Genomic DNA, 27,350 nt, shown 5'->3' with positions numbered 1-27,350 from the left:
AGTGCATTAATACTGATCGCTCTCACTCCCTAACCGCCGCCCCTTGCGCCTCACACCTTATCACGACGACCCTGACCCAGTGATTGTAAGATTCCATCCATTATCGATCTCAGATTATCTCTGCTCAGCGCCCACTGCGGTAGTGGCTCTCCCATATCCAATTCAACAGCATCATGGCTACGGCGGCGCGTAGCAGCTACAACAGCCATATGCTCCATTTGCCCACCCGGTCCAGTCCTGACAGAGAATGGAAGGGCCCATGGCATCCTCGTAAGTTTCCAACCTTGCTATACTTACCGTCCTCACATCGATGATGATCCAATCATCTCCTCTTCCCAACTTCTCGGCGTTGGCATCTGATCGATGAACTCGGCGTGGCGCACTGTGTGCTCTCACGTCCAGTACAGTTTGCCTTGCCGTAACGAGCGCAGCCCCATCCCAGTTGTCTCGGGCAGTATCGACGCTCTACAGCATACGCACACTTTGACGCGCCGCATGATGCTTCGTGTCCTCCCGCGATCCCTGCCTAGCGCCTACCACATCCACGTCGTTGTCTCCACTGCCCACGCCAGACAGTCAATTCGACGACACCGGATGCCTAACTGACGTCTGCGCAAGTACTGATGGCGTGCTCTCGGGCATCCGTAGCCTTCCATATTTGGCCCGTGCTCACAGGCCGCGTCATTCAGAGTCTACGGGTGAATACGACGACGTCTGTCACTGTGTCGGCGCCCGATTCGCATGGGACCGACGTGCACCAGACCCAGCTACCCAGTCGTTGGATTATTCTATCGAGAAACTACGTTTTCATGGCTTCTATGAAATTTACCTCCATCAATAGTGAGTTCGCCGTGCATTCTCACAAAATACCAGACATCGTGTTGACAGCAGTATCTTGGGTCTTCACCGCAGCTCCCAGTTGGAACTCTGGGTTCCGCTGTTGCCGTATTCGACGACGACCGCAGCCAGATCGAATTTTGCGGGGGCCTCGTCTATTCATATCTGATACCAGGTGAGCAAGGCGCGTTGAATTCAGCAACCAGTTGTCGCTCACCTCCCGATCGATGGGCGCGTGCTCGTCGTGCGCTGCAGCGTACAGAGTATGATCCCCCACAGCTCACTTCATCAAATATTGGTTTGGTCGTCGACGCATGCAGACACCCAGCGTCTACTTGATAGTTTCTCGATGCGGCTCTCAGAATCTAGCATTGTTTCTCCGTCGCGGTTCCGGCGTCAGGAAGTTTCCTATCCGCAGGAGGATTCCTCAGTACACTTGAATCATACCCAACCATCGCGGCGACTGATCTTGGCGCCACCGTCCCACCGCAGTAGGCAGTCCTTGCCTTTCTCCGCACCTACAAATCAGGTCGCCGAGCCAACTGAGCTCAGCCCACGGTGCCCAACAGATGGATGCCTGATAAAGTGTACAGTGTTGCAGCCTTCGTGATGAGGGGATGATGCTGGTGCTCGAACTTTGCTCTCGTCGAGAATAGAACATCTTCTTCCGCGAACCCACGCGCGCGCGCTTCAATCATCACTGATAGACCCGTACGTACACCGCAAGACACGGCAGGTGGTACTTGCGCAGGTTTCTCGCGGCCGCATGGGCCAACAGAAAGCGCGTCAAGATCGCACGGCGTCCCATGTAATCACGACGTGAGACGCGCAGAGACCATTCAGAGACACGGATGGCCCGGCGCGGTACACATACATTGATATCCCGGAACTCCGCGTCGCAAACTCCAGCCGTGAAATGCACGGCAGACAGAGCGTGATGGTAGGTCGTCGGCGGAGAAGACATACTAGGTCCTTCAAGGGCTGGAGAAATTTTTTTGCGCGGGCGGCAGTGCGGGCAGCGTTGGGAATGCGGCGCAGCGAGAATGATGCGAAAGATGCATTAAAGAATTCCGCTCGCATTTGGACTAATGGGAGGGGGACGCCACGAAGAAGGTCGTTACTTGCAGCGCGAGATTCGATATTTCGTTGCGGTTCATGCATTATTAATTATGGAGGCAAGGTTCCTAAAAATTTGCGACCGAGAACGACGTCCAAATACACTGGGAAAATATGGAGTCCATTTCTGACGCGTGGGTTTAATCTATGGTGAGTCACCGTACTGCCTAATTCAGCGTCCTCCCGCATTCCGCCATTGTCTAAGTTTGATTTATTTTTCTACTCCTCGTTCTCTGTTATATCCGGCAAGAAAGGCATTCCACTGCTTCCGACCGTCGTTCACACGTACGCATCTGCCCTTTTCTTTGAGGTCTGAGATCTGATTTCCCCTGTCCCAGGTAGGATGGCGTCAAGGTGCAAATTACTATGTCAAATACGACACAATTATCGTGATTCCCCAGAACCTCTGTGGTCCAACTAAGAGACGCCTCATATTCGTCTCGGACATCAGCAAGTCCACATCCACATCCACAGCCGCCCCAGGCCCACCGTCCAAAATACCACGCAATTTATTTATCCGTTACTCCTCAAGAGTCCAATCCGATGCGCACCCACACCCCGGATTGCATCAGCATTAGTCCGCCTGATCTATCGACCTGGGGTCTCATTTCGTGTTGCTCCACTTTACGTTTGCGTTCCGCTTCGTTGGGTTTCGTGTGCCTGCATTTGGTCTGCCTTTCTTTTGGTTCTGTTGTTCTTTTTGTTGCGCTAAAGGACCCTAGCAACCTCAGCATGATGATAGCCGGCACATGCATCGATCGCAAGTGCGTCCGCGAAGCGCCGTGGACATCACCGTACAGCCTGCAGTTGATGATGATTCCGCGCCAGCGAGCGTGAGCAGCTGACGGACTGTGCGCGCGGTGGGGCCAACTTGTGGTTTCCCCCCACTGGACGTCGACTCGGATTTTGTGACTGCATTTACCTACTCGCTGTTTGCGACTGAGATCGATTGGCCGAAATTCTGGTTTTATACTCCCGTCGTTGTGGTATGGTTGGTTCGCTGCCAGGCATGAGACTTGCGTCAGTACCGTTCTTTTCCCGATGGTTGTAGCGGCGTTCTACAGGTGATGTGTCTGTCGTGCTCGAGTTATCGTGAGGTCACTCACCCGATTATTTTTTCTGATTTATCATTTATTTTCTGGACTCTTCGCCGATATCCGCAGAGTAAAATTCAGTTTGGAATCTGACTATCTATGGTTAACTCTGTACTCCTGTCAGCGTCCTTCACGAGGACGCCGTCTTCCTTCAGCCTTGGGTCCAGAACCTTCTTCAGAAGCCGGAATAAGGAACAACCGGATTGTTCTTGTAAACTACAAGATATGTATATGATACCTTGGAACCTACAGAGAACTCGATCTACCTGATATACCCGTCGAACTCAAATCTACGCCCGTAACCGAGGGATGGCACCACCGGTTGGTCGTGCTTCAGCAGAAGGACAGGTCAAGTGAAAGCTTACGCTGTCGCGTCGTTCTCGTGCACGCCCGAGTTGTCGTGAGGTCACTCACCCATTATTTTTTCTGGTTTATCATTCATTTCCTGGACTCTTCGCCGATGTCCCGAAGTAAAATTCGGTTTGAATCCGTCTATCTATGGTCAACTCTGTACTCCTGTCAGCGTCCTTCGCGAGGACGTCGTCTTCCTTCAGCCTTGGGTCCAGAATATTCTTCAGAAGCCGGAATAAGGAACAACTGGACTGTTCTTGGGATGCGAACTACAAGATATGTATATGATACCTTTTAACCTACAGAGAACTCGTTCCACCTGATATACCCGACGAACTCAAACCTACACCCGTAACCGAGGTATGGCACCGCCCGTGGGTGGTGCTGCGTCAGAAGTACAGGTCAAGTGAAGGATTACGCTGTTGCATCGTTCTCGTGGACGTACGCCTGTTCTCCATTCTTGGGATAAGAACGACTAGATACGATACCTTGCAATGCTGGACGCCACGAAGAGCTCCCTCGTCTACCCGAAGAACTCAAACCTACGCCTGTATCGGAGGTATGGCGCCACCGGTCAGTCGTGCTGGATCAGAATTACTGGGCTAGGTAAGGCTTACGCATTCGAGCTTTCTCGTCGATGTCCTTTCTCCGTTCTTCTCTCCATTCGGCTAGCCAGGTGCCGACACAGAGCCCGCGGTCGCGAATAGCCCTGGACATGGCTAGAGGAACGTCCGCCCAATGGATGTCGCGGAGCCGGCGAAGCTAACGCTTTCGAAACCTTCTCGACGTCGCTGTGCCCGCATGTTTCTTCGGTTCACAGTGCGCGAACGAACACCTAGAGTCCCTGGTCGCTGACTGCCCTGTATAGTAGCGTGTTCGACTCATCTGCGCCGCGCACCTGGACAGACTCACCTCCCAGGATGCTGGCGGCGCACCTCGACATATCAATCTCATTCATCTCCACCCATTTATTTGCAGGGGCACGCGCCACCCGATCCGTCGAGTGCGACCCCGGTCATCAGTGTCACTTTAGGTGCGGTAGCATCTGCGTGGCCGGATCAGGCGCCCCTCCGATGACTGCGCGCGAGGTCGTCGCCTGCGTTTCTTCGACCGACGGGATCGCCGCTTGCATTTGTGCGTCCGGTGTGGATCCGCCAGAGCCCAAGGCTTCGCCACCATTACCGCCGGGAATAGGTATCGTCTACTTCGATCTAGCTGCGAAGATGCTGACGGAGGAGACAGGCCTGACTAATATTGGGTCCATACTGATAGTGGTGATGTGCGCTCCGTGGATTTAGCCTGTTCTAGATGGAGTGCTTGAATGTGCTGTGGAGTGCGGTCTGTGGTTACAACGGCCATGGATGGCTGGTGTACTTACAGCTTGGGCTGAGTCTATCCGGCGTGCAGGTATTCTGAGTCGTGGATGTATTAGAGGAAGCCCAGGCGGACTCGCGTCGTGGTCACACGAGTATGAGAATAGAAGATTGCGCGTCCTTACGTGCATGTTGTATGTGCATGAGAAGCCTATTCTGGGCTCTTCGCCCACGAGGAAAGGTACCACGAACTCGTCCATGTTCGACAATGACGGTGTACTTCCACTTTTTTCTGCCTTCCGCAAGTTCTGAGCCGAAGGTATACCGTTTTGCTTCTACGAAATCGGAAACGAAGACTCTGCATGCGCAATCAGGAAGGCTGCACTGAGAGTACTAGCGGTGCTAAATAACTCGTAAAAATTGCAACCTTCCGTACCTTCCCTTAGTATCATCCTACACCTACGTACACTTCCCATCTTCAGAGGTTCATCTGCGATCAAATTTTCTGCAAGTACTGTGCAGACTTGTATGTACGATCAACGTTCAGTGGACTTTTACGTGCGGAAATTATTGGAGCGCATCATCAATCTGTGATCTCGATCCCGGCCCTCGCATCTGCCACTTCGGACTTTTGGCATCCACCACCTCCGCCTGCTAAGCCATATCCGCTCTAGCCTGTAAGTACATCCTTCACGACAGTGTATTCGATTCCAAAAAGTTGTTGTACTGCCAGTAGGTCGTCCAATCGTACCCACAGCAAATTAAATTCTGACCGCGTCAAATCTGCGTTCGTCCATGCCCTTCACATTCCTTTCTGGCGAGGACGACTGAATCTTATCCAGACCTCAGTCGCCTGGATACTAGAAGCAGCATTCCGCCTCATTTCAACCGAACATCACTAGTTACTTCCGATTGTCCGTACATTGTACAAAACCAAGCATGAATCAGATCGTCTCGCGAAAGAAGGGCTCCTCTGTGCCATCCGACCGAATCCCACCGCCTGTGAGGAGTCAGGCGAAGAACAAGGGAAGCGGCAAGCAGGCAGAGCCGCTGAAGAGCAAGGAGGTACGCAGGCTCGAAGGCTTGCGGGACGCTCTTGTCGGCGCGACGCTGCGCGAGCCAGATCCCAAGGGTGGATGTTTTTGCCAAGGTATGTTGCATAACCGCTGCATTTTTGGCGAAGTATTACTTCCAGGATACGTGGTGGTGTGGTGGTGTGGTGTAGGCACGTATGCATACTCCCCAGAATGCACTTGGCCTGTGGCCGGTTTGCCGGGCATTCCGAGTATCCCACATCTAGGTGGAGGAAAACTCGTCCTACGTGCCGAACCACCACATATTCATTGAGAAATACGTAGCTGAATATGCAGAATAATTTCTATTCGCATTGCATGATAGTAAATTTGATTTTCCCTCATTGTAGCGCAAATGCATGTGCTATCCCCGTACACGCCCATATGTCAAAATTGCGGTCTCGTTCTGTGCGAGCTCCATTTACCGCTTTATGCCTGCCCGCATTGCAAGTCGCCCCTCCTTACTCCCGCGGCAAGGGATGGTCTGGTCACCATGCTCGAGACACAAATAACGGATACCCTCGCGAAGGAACAAGATGAACGGGAGCGACTGCTGCAGGAGGCGCGCGTCGCAGCCGGGGCATTCCCAGCCTTAACAGCCGCTGCTGCGCCGCCCACGGACACGCTATCCAGCCACCCTACAAATCAGACCCACAAGATCCTCTCGCTCAACTCGAAGACGAAGAAGGTCACCGTGTCGTCGTTCACGTCGCCCGCCAAGTCTCGCTCGGCGTCACGCGATTGCGCGGCGAAGGAGGCAGATAAGGAGCAGGCGAGGCGCGTTCCCCCACCCCCACCAGAGGTTGAGTTCGTGAAAGCGGCACCTGACCCGCTGCGCCCGTGGGCAAACCTGCGCGGGACGAGCGTGACTTACGTTCCTGCGCCCAAGGTGATGGCAATCCTCGGCCCGAAGAGCAGCTCGAGCTGACGGAAGTCCAAGGCGAAGGAGAACCAGGACGGCTAACTTCGCATGGGATGATAGGTGGGCTATCTCCGAGTGTGAAATTCCGACCGACGAAGAGGTAAGTTTCAAGTACTGTTAGTAAGGCGGGGAGTAACGGTCTCACAATTATCTGGCTGTGCCTGACGGATGCAGTGCGTGTATTCATGATATGTCCAAGCGCGTGTGGAGGAGCTGGGAAGGTAAACGTTGTACGAGACATCACATTACACCAGTTCGCTTGGAATGCCCACGGTGATGTGCAATGCGATCAGTTCATCATAGTTGATAACGTTTGCACTCCTGCACCCATCCACCGCATCTCGCCTTCGCCGCACCGTTCCGACTGTGGAAGAACCGCATACCCGCACAATACATCCCATTCGTTCGTCCCATCACCACTGACATGATGCATCAGATCGAAGTCGGCGAGTGTCGAACGCGAAGAGTTCGCACGCGAAGAAGTCGCCGAAAGCACACCGCTAGCAGTCAGCCGCCATCCCCGTCGCCGCGCTGCTGTTCGCCATCAGGTTCTGGTTCTTCGCTCGCCTCCACCATCTCCCTGAGCTGCCCCACGAATTCCCGCAGCTCCCGTAGTGCCTCGTCGCGCTCCTCGAGTTCCATGCGAGCGAGCGCCAGTTCGCGCTCAATTTCGTCTAATCGGCCGGCAGCATCTCCTTCTGCCTGTCGCGGAGGTCGAGGGGAAGCTGCTGTGGGAAATACTATTTGTGGATTAGGTAGCGATGGGGGTGTAGATGAGGCTAAAGAAGGGGATGGCGGCAGTGGGATGTACAGGGAACTCCGACACTCGTCCGTCCTATGGTTGTCGTCCACCTGCAGAGAAATGATCGTCGGCTGGAGTGGCGTCGCGAGCTCCATTGAAACCTCTGCCTTATCGTCGTCCAGAATGTCTGTGAGGGCTGTATTCGTTTTCTCAGGTACAGACTGTCTATTAGCGTAAGGTGCTGCTGAGATGGTCACGGAATGCTCGAGAGTGACTGTTGACAATGCCTGCTGTAATGTCTCGATCTCCCTCTGGAGTTCATCTTCCCGCTTCTTCCATGAGTCTCGTACCGCGTCCAGCTCGTGGCGCAAGGCGTCCTCAGAACGCACCAGCCTACAAAAATTAGATTCAGAAACCGCTGGCATCCACAGGATCACGATTACGAACCGCGTGTACTCTTCCTCGGTGTGCGAAGGCTGTCTCAGATGAATTTGGGGGTTTCCGCCTGTCCCTGAGTCGTGATCCTTCTATCAAGGGCAGGGTCAGACACAATTCGTGGAAGTTCCCGTAAATAAAAAGAAGGCAAACCTTGCGCCCCTCTACCAGCACAGCTCCGAGAGTATCGCGTTCGGTTTTGAACCTGTCAATTTCTGTCGCGAAGGCTTTGATTTGTTCTTCGAGCCGTACAAGCACCAGAGTTTGACCAGGAGATGCATGCGGCGAAGGGTTCGCAATATTCTGAGCAAGACTGTAAGGTGATGGTGATGCCTGTGTGGATTGGACAAACGGTGGCAGCCCAGGAGACGATGGCGGCAGTGCGGGAGTGGATGGACTATTGAGCCTCGGCGAATCATGAGCTTGGGATGGAAACATCCCAACGTGGTCTCTGGGGCCAGCGAAGGTGTGAAATCTGTCAACCGGCACAGGTTGAGGCTCTGGAGTGTTTTGTGCTTGACGGGCTTTCTCGAGCTGCAGGTATTGATGTGTACGTGTGAGATGTGATGAGAAGAAGATGCTCACGGTCTCAACCAGTTCTTTCACTTCGATCTCTAGGGCATGATTTTTTGCAGCGGTAATTTCGAGGACTTTAATCGCCTCTTCGCGTGTGAACATGGCCACTGCAGGTGGCAGTTTGTCCTCCGTCGACATTTGCGTCGTCAATCGGAGACTTGAGGGACCTGCTGTAGGCTGATCATGACATGGGTGAACAATGCACGTCTCGAGTTCTGCCTCCCTACGAGCGAGTTGCGCATTCAGCGAGATAAGGTCAGACTCGGCCTGATCCCGCGTTTGCACATGCGCACGCCGTTCGGCATCGAGTTCAAGTTGGAGAGAGGCCACAACGGCGGATGCGTACATCTGCAGTACCTTGGCATCACCGGAGGGAAACGGGCCTTGCTGCTCATGCAATGGCTCTGCAACGGGCGAGGGTGTGCAATGCTCAGATCGATGGTGGGGACAAAAGTCGGACGGACAGACCAAGAGGGCTCGTAAGGTGAATCTGACTGCGGGGCCACAAGGCATAGTCTTTCGAAAGCTCGACTACGATAGATACGGACATGAGCGTTGAGTACGACTAGCGCTCCTCTCCCTGCTGACCCACCTTTCTCGAGCAGCACCGACGTGATCTCCTCCATCTCGTCTCGCTTCGCCTCAGCCCGCTTGAGGTCTTCCAAATAGTGGTCAAGCTTTGTGCTAAGTCGCTCTATTGCCCGTCGCTCGGCTTTGAGTTCTCGTGAATGCGCCGTGCGAAGAGCGTCCATGGCGTCGAGCGTGGACAATAGGCGAGCGTGCATTTGTGATGTGTGTGCGGCATGCACTTCAATCTGCGCCTCGAGCATGGCAATCTGTAACTCGGTCAAAATTCTGCTAGAAGCTTTAACGATCCGACTCACATGTTCGTCTTTTTCTGCAGCATCCCGGTGTTGTTTGTTCCCCATAGATATAGTGTAAGGCCTGATAACCAAGAAATAGAGGCAGATGATATATATTTATCCCAAGATACAACGTTCAGCGAGCAGGGCACATTAAGCAATAAAGTTATAGCAGGAGAGCAAAGCAAGCAGCGAGTAGAACGAATAATGGAGTGCCAGTGGCACTAGCGCAAATAGAAGGCAACAGTGCTACTATCATGAGCCATATCGCTACTTGTAGCGTGGCCCAATGGTCTAGTAGTATGATTCGCGCTTCGGGTTTGTCCACCTGTCATTGGGTTAATTGCGCGAGGTCCCGGGTTCAATTCCCGGTTGGGCCCATTCATTTTGACTCTTTTTCAAGTTACAGATCGCGTGCAGTACGATGGCGCATTTTGTATTCATCAGATTGATATGGACAAATGTTTGCGATGATGCTGAGACAAAATGTTCGTGTTCATTCACAGCTTAACTCGGAACTTAAGATTGTTTGAGATCGCGTTCAAATCGTGAGTGATTTCTTCGCACTACGCACGCATCTACTACCCTTTCCCATGTCTCTTGGAGCACGTTGACCATCACAGAATCTCATGCAGCCTACCATACTCGGGATGAAGACACGTGTGATTGCATACACAGCCGCATCACCGCTGCTGAAGATGCCTGCTCCGGGACAAATTTTGCAAACTCCGGAATAGTGCTAGGGCGATTATATACTACCGTGACAGGTGGACTTATTTCACGACCAAGCTATCATGTAATCCCTTGTAAGTACCTTCAGCACACCAGAGGCTTATCGATGTTGACTTGTACCATACACTGGCAGGAACCCGAGGAAGAGATGAGTCTCCCATCAATATCATACGTCTTTCAATAGTTGGAATTCCATGCTCACAGTATGTGACAGTCGGCAACCAATAAAGTCAGAATAGCAATTATTCAAGACAAGGTAGGGTCCTGAACCGGAGGTCACGGAAGGTATTGAGATATTCTAATAGGTCTATCCATCCCAGACTGGGAGTGATGATGAACACGGAGAGTATACAGACGAGACGGAATCGACGAGTCTTACTTGTGCATATACCCAGGTAGCCGTGCAATTTGTGATGCCTCTCTACAGTCATACGGTGAAATTTGTGAGTCACGGAGCGAACGGCGCACAGACTTATACCTGCGCTGCACGTCAATCAGGTCGAGAGTAAGATGCTTCTGGTACATTTCATGGCCTTTTCTTCATCCTTCTCATTTAGATTAAACTGGAACAACGGAGTACACGTTACGAAGCAATCACCGATTCAGTCTAAGGTGCAGCAAGTCCTCACTACCTATCGGTCTGTACTGTCGCTGCATTTCAACCATAGCATAATCCTGAGGTCGGTACCCGCAAGCTATGACCGAGGAGAGCTCTTATAATGTCAACCCTCTTTACAGATTGAAATTGCCTGATGACTTCTACCTACCACTCGAACCACTCTGGACATAGCCTGAAGTCTCACTTGCTGTTTGTGTGTTCACTCTATTCTGTTCTCTCCTTTCTTCATGCCCCTAAGTCGTCTTCTGAGAGGCTGCTGTTTGTCCCTCTATGTGCCACCTGTACCACTTCTGCAAATCCTTCTGCATCGGTTTGGTGCCTCTGTTATTTGTGCGTTATGATCCCATTTACCTTAATAGAACGGCAAAGCTGCTGATGAACTTTGTTTGTAGCAACTGTACACTCAATGACTCAGGGTGCTTTTTTTGTCGATGTATCTCCACATTGTCTGGTGGTCTCTCAGCTTCTTGACTGTCCTTCAGAACTTTCGATATTTGCAGGAACTCTAAACGCTTTGTTCGTCTCTCCATCGAAGGATTTCCAATGATCCCAGCCACCAAGCCTGAACCAGTCCCTCTCTTTCATAATCTCCCCACCGGTCGTACTGGACGAATTCCAGCTGACGGGAGGCCTTCTGTGGTGCCTGGCTGACTATTGTGACTCTCTGCGCTGGCGAAGCTTACGACCTCAGGCTCCCCGGAAGTTCCGGGGAGCCTGAGGTCGTACCTTTAGTCCCATGATCATGACTGTTGCCTTGTCCATTGTGCCCTCAGAGGGCATTGTTCACCAGTCACGGCAGTATCCTTACCGAACTGAGTCCAGACCAATTCATCACAGCAGAAGTGCTACAGGGTCTCTAACACATGTAATTTCGGATTCCATCAAAGACCATACGCCCGACTAAACATATAGATTCCGCGCCACTGTCGGACGTCACTGCTTAGGCGCTCATGCGCCGCTGGAAGTATGATTAATTCCGCGATCCCGATCTACACTTCGATGTGGTTCGCGCGTAGGTTCCATTGTCTGCTGCATTGTGGAGGGTTTCTCCGAAGAGACTCGCTGACTTCAAGTCGAGTTGATTAGGCTTGTGGCCCTAGGGATGGGTGGTCTTGTGGCGAACCAAAGCGGGCCTGGTCCTGCGCTTGTGCACTCCGCAATCTCGGTGGCGCAGCCGTCGAAGCGTATAAAACAGGCCAGCTTCCTTGCCCCATCTTCATTCGTGCGACACCTTCACCTTTTGGTTGGTTTAACCAAATTCAATACCCAATGCCGCCACGCCAGCCCCATGGTTCCGACGTCGTACCCTCTCTCGAAATCGAGGTGCGTTTTCCCGTGGTCGCACCAATCACACAGTACCGACCCTATCCCACAGCCTGTTGACTCGAAGCTCTGTCTGGCATGTATGCCAGATATAGTTGTCATCAAGAACGGTTGTTGGGATAGGCACACGAAAAGGCATCGGTTAGATGCCCAGTACGCATTCCATTTTGTCGAGCAGAATATGTGGCTCTGAACGCCCTTCACCACAGGAGGAACTGCTCGGTACCAGGTTGTGGGTATATGTCCGTCCGTCTGGAAATTCTCGAGAATCATTTACGCTCGAAACAGTACGTCGGATGACCTTTATATCTTTAGACAACGCGCTGATCATGCATAGTGGCGCGCCAATGCTTGAATGTCCTGTCCCAATCATGCACGATTATTCTGGTCGCCCCATCCGTTGCGATTTCTCAACCGCAACAATGCAGACCCTGCGGAGCCACATGACGCACGAACACGGTGTTGCGCTGTCCTCATATTGTACGCTGGAGCCACCGAGGCACCTTAATGGGACCCGGCGGCTCATAGATATACATAGGCCCCAGGAATTCAGGCCGAAAAGTTGGAGAAGCGTGTATCCCGGGTCATCAAGGCAGGCGCTGCACCCCACGAAGGTGCTGCAGATTAAGCAGGAGGATGACGAGCCTGTGTCGGTCTCAGTAGGAGCTGCCCCGCCGCCGTCTACGAGCTTTGTCTTTGAGTATCCCAGGCAGGTATCGAAGAGCCCTATGATTCCAGCTAAGACCACAAGGTACCAATCGTCGTGCAAGTCGTATGAGACAACAGGATCCGCGTTGCACGCCATGCTTTGTACGCACAAACTTCACCGTATCTCACCCGAGCCCGAGCTGTGCGAGGTGGCGGCTCTCGCGCCATATCCAATGCCCTCCAAAAAGGCACTCGCGAGTAACGTGTACAACCTCCCGTCTGTGCCATACGCCACGGCGCCATCCGCGCCTCTTCCCAGCTCATTTACCGCTCGGTATCTGCCACCTCTCGCACGCACACGAGGGGATCCTCAAGAGGTGCTCAAGCCACTGCCAGCCCGCCCTCACAGGTACATCTACACAGACTATGACTAGTCTCTGCGTGGTGCGAGATGGCGCTAAGTGCAGCAGCGTGATGAGAGTCACAGGTGGACAAGATATACTATGCCAGCTATTCAGTATTGTATTTTGATGGCCGTCAGACGGCCGATAGACCTTTATGATCTTTCGCGAATTTAATGGGAATTCTCAAATATTTCCTCGTCTTCTGCGGGTACAATTTCAGGGCAGAAAGCGGAGAAACCTCAATCTCGGCACGCACCAAAGCTGATAAACATCGATTTGGGCACGCAAAGCCAAAAAGACTCAAACGGGTGAGATCACGCAGACCAGAACAGAGTTCCACGACAAATGACAATCAGATCTAATAGCGGTAAGAATCCGGAAGACGCGGTGACAATACATACAATATCGGAATACAAAGACCATATCAATCAGTTCATGACCCACTCGCGAACCGCCTGACACCCGCCGATCTCTGGATGTAGTAAGACAGCGGACAGCCAATACTGGAGTTGCCGTCTTCTGTGATCCAGAAACGTCGAGCGAAACTTCGCCAGTGGCGACTTGGGCGGAAGTAATGGCACGAAGTGCTGCTGAGACTCCTGTTCAAATGGAGCGGCGTAAGAGAAGACTAAGTTGACATCGGAGAAAGAATCACGAACGGGGAGCGTGGCACGTAGCTTGGCGTACAATTCGGCGAAGGCGCTGTACCGCTTGTGGACATGAATGACAATTCCCTGCGCATGCGTACGTTTAGCGGCGTAAAACTCCCGGAATTAAGAGCGTCATGCCTCCTTAGTTCTGATGGCGCAGTCATACACTGTTTGTTATGAGCACAACGAGAAGAACACGCAACACATGTATGAACCTGCACGCACCAACATACGCGCCCCCCAGCTTATCGCCAACACTCGTCCAACCGCCTATCTCGACGCTGCGAGTAAAGGTAAGGCTTTCGCCCGAGTTGTCACCGAGCCATATATCTCGGGAGAAAACTGATTGTGCTTCGCGAGGGGAGTGGGGAGGTGATGGTGGGATTGTGGATGAGTTGATCGGAGTCTACTTCGTTACTTTGATATTATAGTCGACTGCAAGGAGACAGAAACTGCATACTCACATCACAAAGCTCATCGTACAGTCGAGCTTCCTCTTCGACGTCAATTGTATCTGGAAGTACGACGAGTAGACCCTTTGCATTTTCAAATGGACGAACCAAGCCTTCCTGCGACGAGGAAGATTGTTCGAGTTGCTTAGAGGGTGTCGGAGGAGATGCCATAATAGCCAAGTCAAAGTAGTCGGTATATAGTGCAGATATGTCGTGGTTGTGCGCCGCTTAATACGTGTGGGGCGCACTGCGCTCACTGGAGCGGGAGGAACGTACAATTTCAGCGAGGTCGACTGCGGCGATCATCTTCTGGCCTCACCCGGGCCGCCGCAGGCTGCTACACCCATCACCCTCTGCCGTAGCTCTCTGGTGTACAATACGTTGGGAATGTTTACTGCTGTCTCGTGGAGAATGCTCGCACGTTTTATGAGGTTTCGATCTTGATATTAGCACCTGCGGTGTACCATGGGTTCCAAGCGTCAATCCAGGTAAGTCTTGCACTACATCGTTTTGGGCTGAAGTGAAGGGATTAATCAATTCAAGCGTAGACTACCATCCAGGAGTTATGCGAAGTCAATGAATTAGTATCTCGCCATCCTCGCGCCGACAGCACCGTTGTTCTTACCGCCTGTGCTGCGAGCTATACGTATGCCAAACGTATGCCCACACCTATCCACCTCGGTGCGATCTTCTTTGCGTGGTGTACTCCTCGTGGTGTCCTCGTGGTTAGACGGAACCTCCTTACCTCCAGGTCTTAGACTGCGCTGTAACCCTGCGCGATCCTCTCCACTCAATGATGGCCGACTACACTGGTGGTATTCAGTTCCTTGACGCACAGAGCTTCCATCTCGACCCAAACTTCACGAGCAACGATACGCCGTATCCCACTAGCCCAGGTATACGTCGAACATCCCATGTCACTCATGCGAGCAGTCCGAGTTGGATCTCTAGTTTTCCACCCTATTCACGACCTTCCTCTGGGAGGCCGCCTCTCCCTTCTCCAGCTATTAATACTCGAATAATGCCCGACTCGCAGCAACAGAAGATCCTGAGGCTGGTCACAGAGCGCGACAACGGAGAACAGCCTCCCCCGGAGCACTTGCCGGAAATGGACGCAGAACCCGAATGGGATCCATTCGATACGGAGGAGATGATTGTCGGCGCAAGCGGGGAGAGTGAACACGTAGAGGAAGGGTATGGACAGCCTGTTTGGAATAGCGAGCCAGGTCCCTCCGAGGGTCCTGCTGAGCCTGCCAAACACAAGGGAAAGGCGAAAACCTTCGTTGGAGGTTTCGTCAAGAGACTTGGTAGACTCCCTAGAGCGATATCCAGAGGACAGCTGCTGGATCGTAAACCTCCACGGAAGGGTACCTTAGGTCTGGGCTTATCGGATGAGCCCGAGTCGACGACACCATTGCCGCGCTACGATGACCCTGGACAACCGGTTCCAAATCTCTCTAACGTGCATTACGTCGAGGGAATGGAGATGCCTGTAGCGCCTCCGTCAGGACGTTTCCACGAGCAGCAGGCGGAACAATTTTCTTGGGAGCAACCGTCGGGCGGACAACTATCTTATTCGTATGAGCATCCATCGGCACAGCTGTCGTACGTGGATGAGGAAGCATCCGCAGACATCCCGGGTAACAACCTAGATGCACCACTCGAGAACCCATACGAACACTCACAAGTCCCAGGGCAGCAACAGGATGATGCCACTGTCATGGCAGGTAGAGGCCATATTACTCCGCCGCCTGCTGCGTTCTTGAGTACGCCCGTCGCCGTAAACAGCCCGGTGCAGGTGAACCCCCTTCCTACAGCGGACTACGTCCGGATGGAGTCTCGAGAGCGGCCTCTCGACGACTCCTTTAGCGCACACATCACTCGCGCACGGACGTTACTCGTCGATTTGCGCAACCTTCCGTGGATTTCGTACCCCGTAGCGGTCGACTACTTTCCGAGCCAATCTAGTCGTGCACGCAGTCCAGAGGCAAAGCCGAACTCGTGGTATTACACCACCCGCCAGCATCAGGAGCTCGACTTGATAGGCACATCCCCTGCAAAGCCACTGGTGCGCCCACACATTCATCGCGGGGACGACAGCACGCGCATGCGCATGATCCCGCATGCTCCTACGACGTACGGAAGTCTTTCTGAAGCTGCCAGACAAGTAGGAGATAGCCCTGCTACAGTACGAGGACAGCATTCGCTGGCGTATTCTCAGCCTTATCACACCCCGCCTGCGCACACGTATCCGTCGCCTGAGTCGCAGGTTGGGACCGATCCCACACCTGTGCCTACAGAGATTCGGCAGGTTTTACCTGCAATTACGATTGGGACACCTCCGCCTTCGGTGTTGCGCACTCCAATCTCTCCAGGCGGGTCAAATACACCGACACGTGTCCCATACTCGGTGATTTCTCCGAACTCAGTCGACATTAGCCTGCCACGTTGATTTGGGTCTACGTTGAGCCTAGTAATGGTGCCAGTTTGCATCAATGTCAGGCGCAGTTTCCTCGGGCAGTCACTTGTCCTATGTATCGAACCTTTGGTCTTGCCACACAGCCTATCTATTTGCTGTGTTATGATACTTTTGACTGTGTTGTGAACTTGACTGCTCGCTCTCATTCAGATTGTCTCAGACATTGCCTTCTTTGCCGCCGAGAAGTGGTGATTCTGCCACGTCTCGAAGGTAGTCTTCATTTTGCTTTCGACGCAGGCCAATGCCATAGCGACGTGCGATGCGTCCGTGACTAAAGAACGCGTTGTGTCACGGCGACGCGTTTTAGCGACGGTTGTGTCACGGAGAAGCATAGCTTCTCCACGGTGACTCCAAGTCTAATTTACTATCAGCCTCAGTACAGCACCCTTATGTTGTTACTAGCAGCCATTTGCGCAAACTCAGGCTAGGCCATCTCTATTCGTCTCAAAGCATGAATTTGACTTATTACCGTTGGTTTTGATCTGAATTTGCATTTTGAATCTGACTGCTCGCATCGTTCAGCATCGTCGGGTCAGCTGAGTACCAGCCAGCCATCAGTCTTAACCTTGATGAATCAACGAGGACGTCAACCTTTGCTGCCTGACCTAGCTCTCTTCTCCCCCTTCTACCACCCACCGCCGAGATGGGGTCTTCACCTCTGAACCACTACGCAAACCTCCGCGCTCTCATCCAATCCGACGTGTGGTTCTCCGATGGGAACATCGTCCTCCTGGCAGGCCAAGCAGCTTTCAAGGTGCATCGCGGCCAACTCGAGCGGCACTCGGACGTCTTCCGCGATCTCTTTCTAATTCCTCAGCCCCCACAGCAAGAGACGATCGAGGGGTGCTCCTGGGTCGAGCTGCATGACTCTCCTCCCGACGTGCTGCACCTGCTGAGAGCTCTATACGACGGAATGTAAGTTGTGACTCACCGCATCGTAGATCATATTGTTGATGGCTGAACGTCTTTTGAAGGTATTTTGCGCAGCCATCAGCTGGTGATTTTCCTGCTGTCGCCGCCGTCCTTCGTCTGTCCACGAAGTACATGATCGAGCATCTGCGCCTGCGCTGTCTATCTCGGCTTGAAGCTGACTGGCCGACCACTCTGGTTGGCTGGGATGTCAGGGAGACACAAGTGACCGATTCCCTAGGCCGGTACAAGCCCCGCCAAGGCTTTCCGCACCCCGTTCTCGTCATTCAGCTCGCGCTGGAGTTCGGTCTCGATGCTCTCCTCCCTTCTGCTTTCTACGACCTCTCTCGCTATGCTCCTCGTAAAATTCTCTCTGGCTGCGAAATTTCCGTGCTACCATTCCCCCCGCCACACCCCTCCTCCCCTCCCGAACCTGGCGCGCCACCAGTAACTGAAGAGAAGATTTCCGTGTGCCTCTCGCAGCACGAGGTTTACACCACGCTCGCTGGGCGCGAGACGTGCCAGCGCTATGTCGCCGCATTCATCGACCGCGAGCTGAGCCTTCGCCCGATCTCCGCAGGCTGCCAGAATAAGCAGCACGACCAGGGGCGCGCTTGCCGGGAGTCGTTCTACTTCATCATGCTCAATATCCTACGTTCCGTCGGCGGCATTGCGTGCGGGCGTGACGCGGACCCGCTCTTCACGCTGCTGCAGGCGGTTGACATGCTCTCGCGCACAGACTTCTCCGACGGCGAGAAACAATGCGGGCTCAAATTATGCGCGGCATGCAAAGCGGACTTTGCGGAATCGGCAGCGAAGGCGCGAGAGGATGTGTGGACTCAGATCCCATCTTGGTTTGGTCTTACGATAGAGGATTAGAGGTGAGGGTATGTTGCTGTACTGCTATGCGCTGTCGTGATGCTGCGGGCTCGTTCCAACGCTATGGTCTATGATTGTTTATGTTCTTACGGTACAGTAATTTGAGTATGGAATTGTGGCCTTCCTGTTCATTCGTGATATCTGAGGCTGTCTAAATCTGGTCCTGTAACCTTTTGGCCTATCCGATTAGGTTGACTAGATTCTACTAGTCTAGGATCATGCACCACCTATCCTCTGAGGACCGCCCCGTGGGAACATCGAAGTGGCATTGTCGTTGACAGGCTGTATTTATGAGCCTAATGTTCTACTAGTCCACCGTGAGTCGCGACGCGTCCGCGTCCTGATCACGTGCTCGTTTATCTAGATTAATCCGTAGGTTGAACATTTTCATGCTCCCGCAATATTAATCACCTATCCAAGTTCCTTCAATCGACAAAGTTATTTGAGGACTCATTATAGTAGCTGACAAATTTCGCGAATCTTTCTCATGGATACCCTCAGTGCAGACCCCGAGCTCGCATCTGAGCTAGTAAAATTGCTTAACAAGGAGTTACAGGCGACGAGAGCCAAGCTCGAGGCTTCCGAGCAGGCAGTAAGCACACGATCGCCTGTTTACTGTTCTAATTTTCACTCATGCTTATGTGACCGCAGCGTGTTCGATCGTTGTCTGTGCACACAGAAGGAGCAACACCTGCCGCGGAGAACTACAGAAGACGCGCTCACGATGCCGAAGCACAAGTCGCTGTGCTATCCCACGACAACGAGATATTGCAGGAGGAAGTGAGCAGACTGAGAGAGGCAGCGGTACCACTCTTTACTGTGTCGGAAGACATGAAGGATGATGTGGACATGAAGTCATGTCTTCAAGGCATTTGTCCGGTAGGGCAGGCTTGATCTTCGTTAAGTGTCCTCTGGTTGATTTCGTCACCAAATAGGCTGTAGAAGAAGTGCACAGGTTGAAATCACAGATGGAAGACAGCTCGGAAGCAAATGTGCGTAAACCTCGCCCACGTCAGACGTCCTTGACGTGGAGACATTTTAGGCAGAGTCAATTGCTCAATTACGTGAGAGGGTGATAAAGCTTAAGGAGAAATACGAGCAGTCCAAGGCCGAGAAACTCGAACTTCACGACGTGATTGCTTAGAAATCTGGTCGTTCTCTCGGCGTAGTGCTGATGGCTGTTAGGCTCGCGAAGCTGCTGATGCTGTCGTGGTGCAGCTGACGGAGGAGAGGGACGTTGCGTTCACGGTAGTCATTTAATTTTTCGGAGTAAGCTGATCGCTGATACTTGGATGGATTGGGAGGCTCTGCACGACGCTCAACGTAAAGTTCGTCGACTTGAAGAGCAAATCCAGAAGAAGAACGAGGAATGGGACAACGTTGATATTGCTGATGATACCCGGGTATGAGTCTGTCCTACCGTTAGCTTCTTTGAAGCGTTAAAATGAGCTGGCTGGAGTGACTGACTAACCCTCGGTGACAGGAAGCTGTTACTTGTTTTGACTACATGGCTGATCTGCCGCCAATTGAGGACCAAACCAACATCTCCAGAGATTCTCTGGGCCTGAAGCATGTAAAGAAGAACCTACAAGGTTGCCTGACAAAAGTGTGTAGTGATCAATGCTCTTACTCAGGAAACTTACGAAGCGTTGGGACCCGTAGGAAATAAAAGCTCTGTGGTTTGTGTGCGAAGTTGCTCTCCTTGTGAGATATTGGACTGAAATATTGGATTTAGTGCCGAGGAACCTCTGGTAGTCAATGAATTATTCATGTGGGCATCAAAAGAGTCGCAGCACGCCATTGTCCTATCCCCCGCATTTGAATACCATGCTGGTGTTGGCAACAAGTTATGGGTTAAGACTACAGATCACGAATGCTTGTTAGGTCAAACACGCGAAGTGTTTTTCCATGATCAGTTGACATCACGCTGGAACTACGCCGGCACCTTCAAGTGTTTGAACCTCTTTACCCTGATAACCAAGGAGTACAAGCAGTTATCTAAATTTGTGGGTACAGAACAGTGGTAAGTATCTGCTTCTAATTTTGTCTGCACAGGTTAAGAGCGCAGTCATGCGCCGTACACTCCGCACACCCCATCTGATACCACCGATAGTCAAAAAATTGATTGCAGATCTGTATGACAAGGGCGTGGCGAAAGTGGAGTGCACCGGCCTGCAGTGCATCGGGTTCAACCACGACCTCTATGATTCTCTGAAAGCACTAAAGCCTCAGAGTTATTCCACGAAGCGCAAACAAGGCGACGATGGCGAAATGCCCAACAAGAAGGCAAAGCACACGAATTGATTGCAGGAAGTGTTGGGAGATGAGGGTGACACGAGCGCAGTTCTCTGCCGAAGAATGGGCTGAATGTTTGGGCGGCATTCTTTCTGAGTGCAATTACGACTGTGAAGACGTGGGACGAGATACGCAGGACAGTGTCATGCTTTTACTCTGCCGTCACGCTATGTTTCCCTTGCGTTCATGATTTCACGTATATCTAACATACCCTCATCTTTATATGTATCTCCCGATTGTTCGCTGGAGGTATTACCATTGGATCCGATATATGAATTCGTATTTAGTGCCGCTGCTTATTTCTAGACGCCGCTTTTAAACGAAAGCCATCGGCGTTCGGTGGACCACACGGCAACTGTCTCCAACAGTACATAGCAAGCTTCGGTACAAGCATACGGCTCTTATAATGGAGCAGTATGCCGGCACATGCACCATGCATGTTACAGCTTGTACACACGACTGTACAAGTCGTGACTTCCCTCCCAACTCGTAGAAGCTCGTACTTCTCCTGATGCGTCCCACACGAGGCGGCAGCTTAGATAAATCTGCAGGACACCTGCCGCAATCTCTAAAGGCCAACCACCACACTGCCGTGCGATACTGTCGCAAATGTATCCCGTTAATGAGTTGCGGCCCGCAAGGGATGCCAACTTCTACTTCGAATGTGTCGTTTTCCTTGAGAGTTTCAATCTATATGCTCGAACTCATCGATTCATCATGGCTACAGGTCGAGGGTGCCCTGTTTAGAGTTACTCGTCGTAACTTCGAGAGCGATTCCGAGGTTTTCGTGATATGTTCGCCATGCCAGTCTCAGAAAACGCCACTGCAGACGGCTCTAGCGACGAGTACCCTTTGCGCCTCGAGGGAGTTGCAAAGGAAGAATTTGTCCAATTGGTGCGAGTTATGTGTCCCAGGGTAAGCGGTATATTTGTCTACCAGTTTGCGGTTCCAATTTACGAGGAACGGGAATAACGAGCGGGGCGAGGTCTTGACTAGTGAGAGTGGATCTCGGTCCTCGAGCTCTTCAGCATGTGGAACTTGGAACGTATTCGGAAAAAATCCTTCCGAAACCAGGCATACAGCACGCAGGATGATCCTGTTGGGAGGCTGGTGTTGTCGAAAAAGTATGACATCGGAAAATGATGGTGCCTGAACTGAATGCACTCGCCCAGCGGCAAAGGCCACCACAAAGAACCGAAGTCGATGCAATTGGCTTGCACGCACTGAAGCGGGCAGAAGTGCGCCAGGCTTTCCGGACTTCGGATGGGAGCTGTTACCATGTGCCAATTGTGCCAGACAGTGTGGATATAAAATCAGACAGTCACTGGCAGCCGACAGAGAGAACTATGACGTCACTCACGAAATCTTGCGGATCTTTAACTTACAGCCCCCTCGCCCTACAAGAAGTTCGACGTTCTTCGGGCGTCATTTCGGGGAGTTGGTAGCACACAATGTCGGCGAACGAACCAGGTGAACGCTTTTCTATTGTTGCACGTATTACCAGCGCATATAGCTGCCAAAGAATCTGACAAATACTGGAACGCAGGTGGCTCCGAACACGCAGACGAACATATAGCTCACCGTTCTGTATATAGCGAATTTCTTCGCACGGTAGATGGACAAACTGTGCGAGAACAATCAGCGTCGTCTCTGTGCAGGCTGAATATGAATGCTGGAGGGCGTACCATGCTCCGCACCGACCTTTCTAAACTCTCGTTATTTCCAGATTCGGCCCCGTCCGATCCGACCAGGCGCCTCTTCCGGTCGGATGCATTGCACTAACTTAGGTGATGCGGCCAATTGAGTGATGAGTTCCGCGCATGGGGCATCGTAAAACCTAGCGAGGTTTCTCTGATAATCGCGCATATGAACAAGCTGTCATAGGACGAAACAGAACGCGTGTCAGAGGGTCTTTGATATGTGCTTCTCTGTTGCTGGTCTAAAAAAGGAGTCGGACGAAACACTGTGGGAGCCATTCCGGATCGTCCTACTGTGACGGATCATATCGTGGATGGTGTCAATGCGGGTTCACGGGAGGCGCGTGGACCCATTCCGACGATCTCTGCTTTTGTGTACAAGTCGCCAGCCCATGAAATAAAGCATAGACAGAGGTGCCGGTCAAGGACGCGCGAAGTCGTGAATGTTTTCCGGGACATTTTTGAACTTCAAAGCCAGCACCGCGGATTGCTACTGTGACCACGTCGGGGTATTGCAAACAGTCAAACTGATGAGCGTGCATGGATTGTAAGTGACATCTTGCCAAATTATGGACGAGTGAGCTCACCGTACGCCAAATGGTCTCAGACAGTACGAATGCCTAAAAACTGTGACAGTCTGCAACTGGAGATCAGTCTTGGCGCTCTCTGATACCTGAAGCGGCAAGCACGACTGGGACAGAGCGCTAACGCACCTACAGTAATCTCTCAGCACGGCTGGAAGAAATACAGGGTCTAATTGGCCTTGTCGTAGTTGGTTGAAGGAACCGAAATTGGGGGAAGTGCGGGAATCCTTCCAGGGGTCCCTACGAGCTATTGGTGGTGAGAAGCATCCTCCCACCTTCAGGAAACTAGCAAAGACATCGGGGTACGGCCTCAGTGCGAAAATTTTAGACATCTGTGAACCTCGCTTCCTCCATCGAGCGGAATAGTGAAGAATAATTAAAGATAAATGAACGCACAACAATGAAAAATCCCTACGACGAGGCGCCGGCGTCTGCGCAGCGAGTTACTGAGGTATTCTCCATAAAATCATCGAGCGAAGAATTTGGTGGTCGGATATTCCTAGCAGTGTCCGTGTTGTATATACATCACGCGTCATGTCTTAAATGCATATACTGCTGACTCGCGTGAAATCGAGATGTATTAAACCTTCACGGTAGGCCTGGAATGTCCGTTACGAGATCCCGTTGTCAATGGCTGCTAGTGCGGGGAAGGGCAAAAGAGAGAGACCGCAGCTCCACGTTCTATTCTGGCACGACCTGTGTGGAGACGACCTGGACTATCAGCTGAGGTAGATCCCTCGCTCCACCGCTCAATGGCAACTAAAATCAGTGCACTTACAAATTTGAGGTATCTTCCACGCTTCGTATCTTTACTTCGCATGTGACAAACTAGAAGGAAGAGCAGAAGTCGCTTGTTATCACCGTATTACCGGCAGGCCAGAGCTATATCGAGCGAGTGTGCAAAGGTGGATATCGGCTCCGAGAAGAAGTCGCTGGAATAGTGACACCACAGTTGACTAGCTAGACGTTTTAGTGTCTCGCTTTCATAGAAATTATCTGAGATATATGGCGAACGTTCAAGATATATAGATAGAGAGGTGGAAACACAAGAACAGCGGCAATCAAAAGCAGTCAGAAATGGTTGCTAGGAGAATGGATGTCAGTTGGACGGCATGATCAGTTTTAAAAAAACTCGGTAACTTTGAAAGGCGAAGGGGTAGGGAGTACCACTTTTGAGATTCCGGCGGTGGGACAGGGGAAAGGGCGAGACGAATCGCTCGGAAAGAAGACAGATACAAAATACTGCGATTTCGAACGTGTATCCGCACCACACCCGAATCAGCCATGAGGCTTACATAGTCTTCAAAGCGCAGCTACCCACCTTCAAAGCTCCCCAGTTGTCAAACGGTAAGTCACAATGTAACTCGCGCTGACTCGTACATGCTGGAATCAAGCTGAGTGCTACCTGGAATATACGATCTGGTAGCATTGCACCGACGTGCGGGCCTGCCAACTTCCCGGTTTCGGCACTCGCCACCGTGATAAGCTCAGCGATCGTACTTGGGAATTCAACTCGTCCTCACCCGCGGCGTATGATGTAGGCTTCTCTGCCGCCCAATTTTTCAGGCGACCCATTCGAGACCGACACTGGTTTCTTCCGGCCTCGGACTCTTCAGTGGGTAGTACCAGGCTTCGAGCTTTCTTTGACGAAATTGTGGCTGGGTTGTGGCATGAATTGTACCAGCAGAACGCTGGCAATGGCAGTGACGTCTGTGATTTGCCATCGCTGCTGGAACGTGAGACAGTCATTTGCCACCTCCGCAGAGAAATATGCACTTACTCTTTCATCTCTGGCTGCATTCATGGCTAAGGATCACCTTCAGCCCACTGCTTCCACGCAGAGTCCGCCGTTGAGGATATCAGATTTGCCAGTGAGTGGTCGTTGGAGGCTGAGGCCTATGCTGATGTCGTTACACGTTCCTCGCAACTAGTCACCTGCTACGCGCCACCACTGCGACTCGACGGTATTGTGCCAGAGTAGAAGCTTATGCATGAGTACGTTATCGTTCCTCCGTCAACACTCACCTCCATGCGATACTCTCACGCATGGATAGCTACCAACCTCTAGCACTCTACACAGTGGGAAGTTCAGATTATGGGCTCGGTGCATGGCTCAGTGATAACGGGCTGGAGGGCTGGATGAAACCCTCACCGGCTCTTTAGTAGCCCGATCTACTCGCACACCTTTGCGCTCCAGTGTTTCAAGAACGGGCTGCTCGATGGTCCGGAGGATTGTACACCAAATGGACAAATATGAATACCTCCCATACCACAAAGAGAGCAGTGTGAGCAATGTTCCTGTGTGATGGGTACGTCGAGGAAGTTTCAGCTGCAGAATGCAGCGAGCGACGTACGGTTTTCGAACATGTATCCAGCGTCCTTCAATAGCGTGATGTTGGGCGTGGGGTAGGGGAGAGCCGGTCGTGCCCAAGTACACGTCGGTGAATGCTGATGGTGGGGTGCTGCCGTTTTGGCGGCGGCTTGGCGGGATATTGATGGGCGGTGCTACGATGAACCGTCAGACCGCCGTCGCATTTTTCTTTATCCGTGATGATGAGGACTGGCGGGGACATCGTCGAGAGCATGGCAGTACTCGTCGTTATCAAAACGTCTATCAGAGGGAGCCAAATTATCGGCCGCTGGCGTGGAAACGGCTCGGCGGCTACCCGCTGCTGGTGGACGGCAGAACAATAGGCCGCGGTCGCGACTGTGCTTGCTCTTGATTTACTAAGATCGAGTGCGTGCTGTCACTAGCTCCTACTAACATCTATCCTCTTCATTACCTTTCCAGCGGTCGAAAATCCTTTTGTTACGGCCGTCCACATCTCTATATTTCTTATCACCGCCAGCACCGTTTACAATGAATGAACAACCATCCGGGCTCCATCGAAACCACAGCTGTATTTCCTGCCACAATTCATCGCTTTCCAACCGCTACTTCGTAGTCCTGCGGAGACACCTCGCATCGTCTAAGGCGTGTCTCTCACCCGCTTTCATCCTATCACCGTCCACCACCCGCTGTACCCTATTTCCGGTCTCAATATATTCCTGAAGCCGCATACGCAGTCACTGGCTCCAACACCCCAAAGAAATTGCGGAGACGACCCCCACAACCTAAGACCTCTGTCTCTTCTTGCCCATACACTTTTGGGTTCGTCCCATGACAAGAAGACGGATGGGCAGGTGAGTGCCGTTGTTGGCCAGGTTCTCGGACACCGCAGCTGGCTCATGTCACGCATTCCTCATCCAATCTCCGTCGTGCAGTCGGTCCGGGATCCCTCTATCGCTGGGCACATCCCTTCTATCTACAGTACAGCTACAAATCACCCGGGCTGGGCTCTGTCTCCACTGTGGAAATACGGCATGAAGCGCTCTCGTCGGATCCGCGCTGATTGTCACCGGCGGTGACTAGCTTTCTCTTGGACGGCATTGACGACCTATAGTTCCCGCTGCAATCGACGCGCGTACACCGGCAGGTATCTGAACATACTGAAGATCCAGGAAATTCCTTGCACACCATAGTCCAATGCTACGGCGCAATGCACACATTCTTTGGATCTGACCTTCTGTCTAGTTGTCGGTCTCGTCCCCACTCTCGCTCTCACCATGACCGTTCAATCCATTTGACCCGTTTGATCCATTGGTAGTTGACGGCTCAATGCCACGGCATCTATTGCATTGTTCTCGCCGCACTGTCATGACAAGGTGCTGGTCGGGCAGCATTCTGTGGTGAGGGACTTCAGCCAGCGTTAATCATTACGTCCACCGTCTCGCGACTTACATGTCGGCACACTCATTAGCACAGTCGTGTTCGACTGGCATGTGAAACCTGCTCACTCGGCAGTTAGCTCCATTGCAGTCGACCTAGAATACGGTGAGTGAGTGGATTCCAGAAATTCTGCAGGTATCTGAGTGCTCACGTATTGGCGTCGAGTGCGAACTTGGTGAGAGCAGCCATACTCAACGTACGTGACAATGTGGTAGCACATTTTCGGAGCGGACAGCGGACAAAGAACTTAAAGTCTGAAATGCACGGTCGCATTTTATAGGATAGAGCATTTGTATTGCATGGTATAGTGCTGTATTTGTGAAAACCATACTCCAACTTTGGCGACCCATGTAACAAATCGGAGGTATGGCCTAGGTATACTCGGAACAACGTTTCTCCTCGAACTACTCGCTTGTCCCCTTGATCTAGATATTTGTATGGCAAGGTAGAAATGCAGGAACCGTGGATAACCAGCGGCCCAAATGTGATTAATGGATGTCGATTTTTCACCCGCCGAGTCCGTACTTGGGGCACGAATGACCGATTACACGAACATCGAATAAAATCTCGAGATCATAGGGACAATCA

The 27,350-nt window shown here is 52.1% G+C and overlaps 11 protein-coding genes and 1 non-coding gene across 12 annotated transcripts; 9 read left to right on the top strand and 3 right to left on the bottom strand.

Annotated features, from left to right (window-relative positions):
* Positions 1-2,100: 2,100 nt before the first annotated feature.
* Positions 2,101-2,531, top strand: SCP_0900620 (hypothetical protein; the record flags this gene model as incomplete). The annotated part of the gene is made up of 3 exons (XM_027761296.1): positions 2,101-2,103; positions 2,208-2,238; positions 2,296-2,531. The coding sequence occupies 3 exons, from the start codon at positions 2,101-2,103 to the stop codon at positions 2,529-2,531; spliced, it is 270 nt and encodes an 89-aa protein (XP_027617097.1).
* Positions 2,532-3,812: 1,281 nt separating this feature from the next.
* On the bottom strand, positions 3,813-4,115 carry SCP_0900610 (hypothetical protein; the record flags this gene model as incomplete). The annotated part of the gene is made up of 2 exons (XM_027761295.1): positions 3,813-3,946; positions 4,016-4,115. The coding sequence occupies 2 exons, from the start codon at positions 4,113-4,115 to the stop codon at positions 3,813-3,815; spliced, it is 234 nt and encodes a 77-aa protein (XP_027617096.1).
* Positions 4,116-4,471: 356 nt separating this feature from the next.
* On the top strand, positions 4,472-4,696 carry SCP_0900600 (hypothetical protein; the record flags this gene model as incomplete). The annotated part of the gene is made up of 1 exon (XM_027761294.1): positions 4,472-4,696. The coding sequence occupies one exon, from the start codon at positions 4,472-4,474 to the stop codon at positions 4,694-4,696; it is 225 nt and encodes a 74-aa protein (XP_027617095.1).
* A 954-nt stretch (positions 4,697-5,650) lies between these two features.
* SCP_0900590 (hypothetical protein) lies at positions 5,651-6,712 on the top strand (the record flags this gene model as incomplete). The annotated part of the gene is made up of 2 exons (XM_027761293.1): positions 5,651-5,861; positions 6,135-6,712. The coding sequence occupies 2 exons, from the start codon at positions 5,651-5,653 to the stop codon at positions 6,710-6,712; spliced, it is 789 nt and encodes a 262-aa protein (XP_027617094.1).
* A 501-nt stretch (positions 6,713-7,213) lies between these two features.
* SCP_0900580 (hypothetical protein) lies at positions 7,214-9,388 on the bottom strand (the record flags this gene model as incomplete). The annotated part of the gene is made up of 7 exons (XM_027761292.1): positions 7,214-7,841; positions 7,896-7,975; positions 8,037-8,417; positions 8,469-8,863; positions 8,928-8,990; positions 9,052-9,295; positions 9,344-9,388. 7 exons carry the CDS (start codon positions 9,386-9,388, stop codon positions 7,214-7,216), a joined length of 1,836 nt encoding a protein of 611 aa, XP_027617093.1.
* Positions 9,389-9,605: 217 nt separating this feature from the next.
* Positions 9,606-9,702, top strand: SCP_t0900570. The gene is made up of 2 exons: positions 9,606-9,641; positions 9,667-9,702. It is a non-coding gene; the product is annotated as a tRNA-Pro (tRNA).
* A 765-nt stretch (positions 9,703-10,467) lies between these two features.
* SCP_0900560 (hypothetical protein) lies at positions 10,468-10,844 on the top strand (the record flags this gene model as incomplete). Its single annotated transcript, XM_027761291.1, has 3 exons — positions 10,468-10,559; positions 10,612-10,734; positions 10,793-10,844. 3 exons carry the CDS (start codon positions 10,468-10,470, stop codon positions 10,842-10,844), a joined length of 267 nt encoding a protein of 88 aa, XP_027617092.1.
* A 1,098-nt stretch (positions 10,845-11,942) lies between these two features.
* SCP_0900550 (hypothetical protein) lies at positions 11,943-13,078 on the top strand (the record flags this gene model as incomplete). The annotated part of the gene is made up of 4 exons (XM_027761290.1): positions 11,943-11,996; positions 12,049-12,149; positions 12,206-12,283; positions 12,334-13,078. 4 exons carry the CDS (start codon positions 11,943-11,945, stop codon positions 13,076-13,078), a joined length of 978 nt encoding a protein of 325 aa, XP_027617091.1.
* Positions 13,079-13,476: 398 nt separating this feature from the next.
* On the bottom strand, positions 13,477-14,321 carry SCP_0900540 (hypothetical protein; the record flags this gene model as incomplete). The annotated part of the gene is made up of 5 exons (XM_027761289.1): positions 13,477-13,647; positions 13,708-13,782; positions 13,837-13,865; positions 13,924-14,104; positions 14,163-14,321. 5 exons carry the CDS (start codon positions 14,319-14,321, stop codon positions 13,477-13,479), a joined length of 615 nt encoding a protein of 204 aa, XP_027617090.1.
* A 622-nt stretch (positions 14,322-14,943) lies between these two features.
* SCP_0900530 (hypothetical protein) lies at positions 14,944-16,602 on the top strand (the record flags this gene model as incomplete). The annotated part of the gene is made up of 1 exon (XM_027761288.1): positions 14,944-16,602. The coding sequence occupies one exon, from the start codon at positions 14,944-14,946 to the stop codon at positions 16,600-16,602; it is 1,659 nt and encodes a 552-aa protein (XP_027617089.1).
* A 670-nt stretch (positions 16,603-17,272) lies between these two features.
* SCP_0900520 (hypothetical protein) lies at positions 17,273-18,417 on the top strand (the record flags this gene model as incomplete). Its single annotated transcript, XM_027761287.1, has 2 exons — positions 17,273-17,544; positions 17,604-18,417. 2 exons carry the CDS (start codon positions 17,273-17,275, stop codon positions 18,415-18,417), a joined length of 1,086 nt encoding a protein of 361 aa, XP_027617088.1.
* A 487-nt stretch (positions 18,418-18,904) lies between these two features.
* SCP_0900510 (hypothetical protein) lies at positions 18,905-20,721 on the top strand (the record flags this gene model as incomplete). Its single annotated transcript, XM_027761286.1, has 10 exons — positions 18,905-19,009; positions 19,069-19,296; positions 19,353-19,409; positions 19,460-19,549; positions 19,603-19,665; positions 19,722-19,820; positions 19,901-20,023; positions 20,080-20,096; positions 20,153-20,423; positions 20,473-20,721. 10 exons carry the CDS (start codon positions 18,905-18,907, stop codon positions 20,719-20,721), a joined length of 1,302 nt encoding a protein of 433 aa, XP_027617087.1.
* Between the last annotated feature and the right edge of the window lie 6,629 nt (positions 20,722-27,350).

Source organism: Sparassis crispa (assembly GCF_003851025.1).
Source record: "Sparassis crispa DNA, contig_000008F, whole genome shotgun sequence".
Lineage (NCBI taxonomy): Eukaryota > Fungi > Basidiomycota > Agaricomycetes > Polyporales > Sparassidaceae > Sparassis > Sparassis crispa.
The sequence above is the reverse complement of the archived record's forward strand: the minus strand, read 5'-3'. Positions and strand labels throughout refer to the sequence as shown.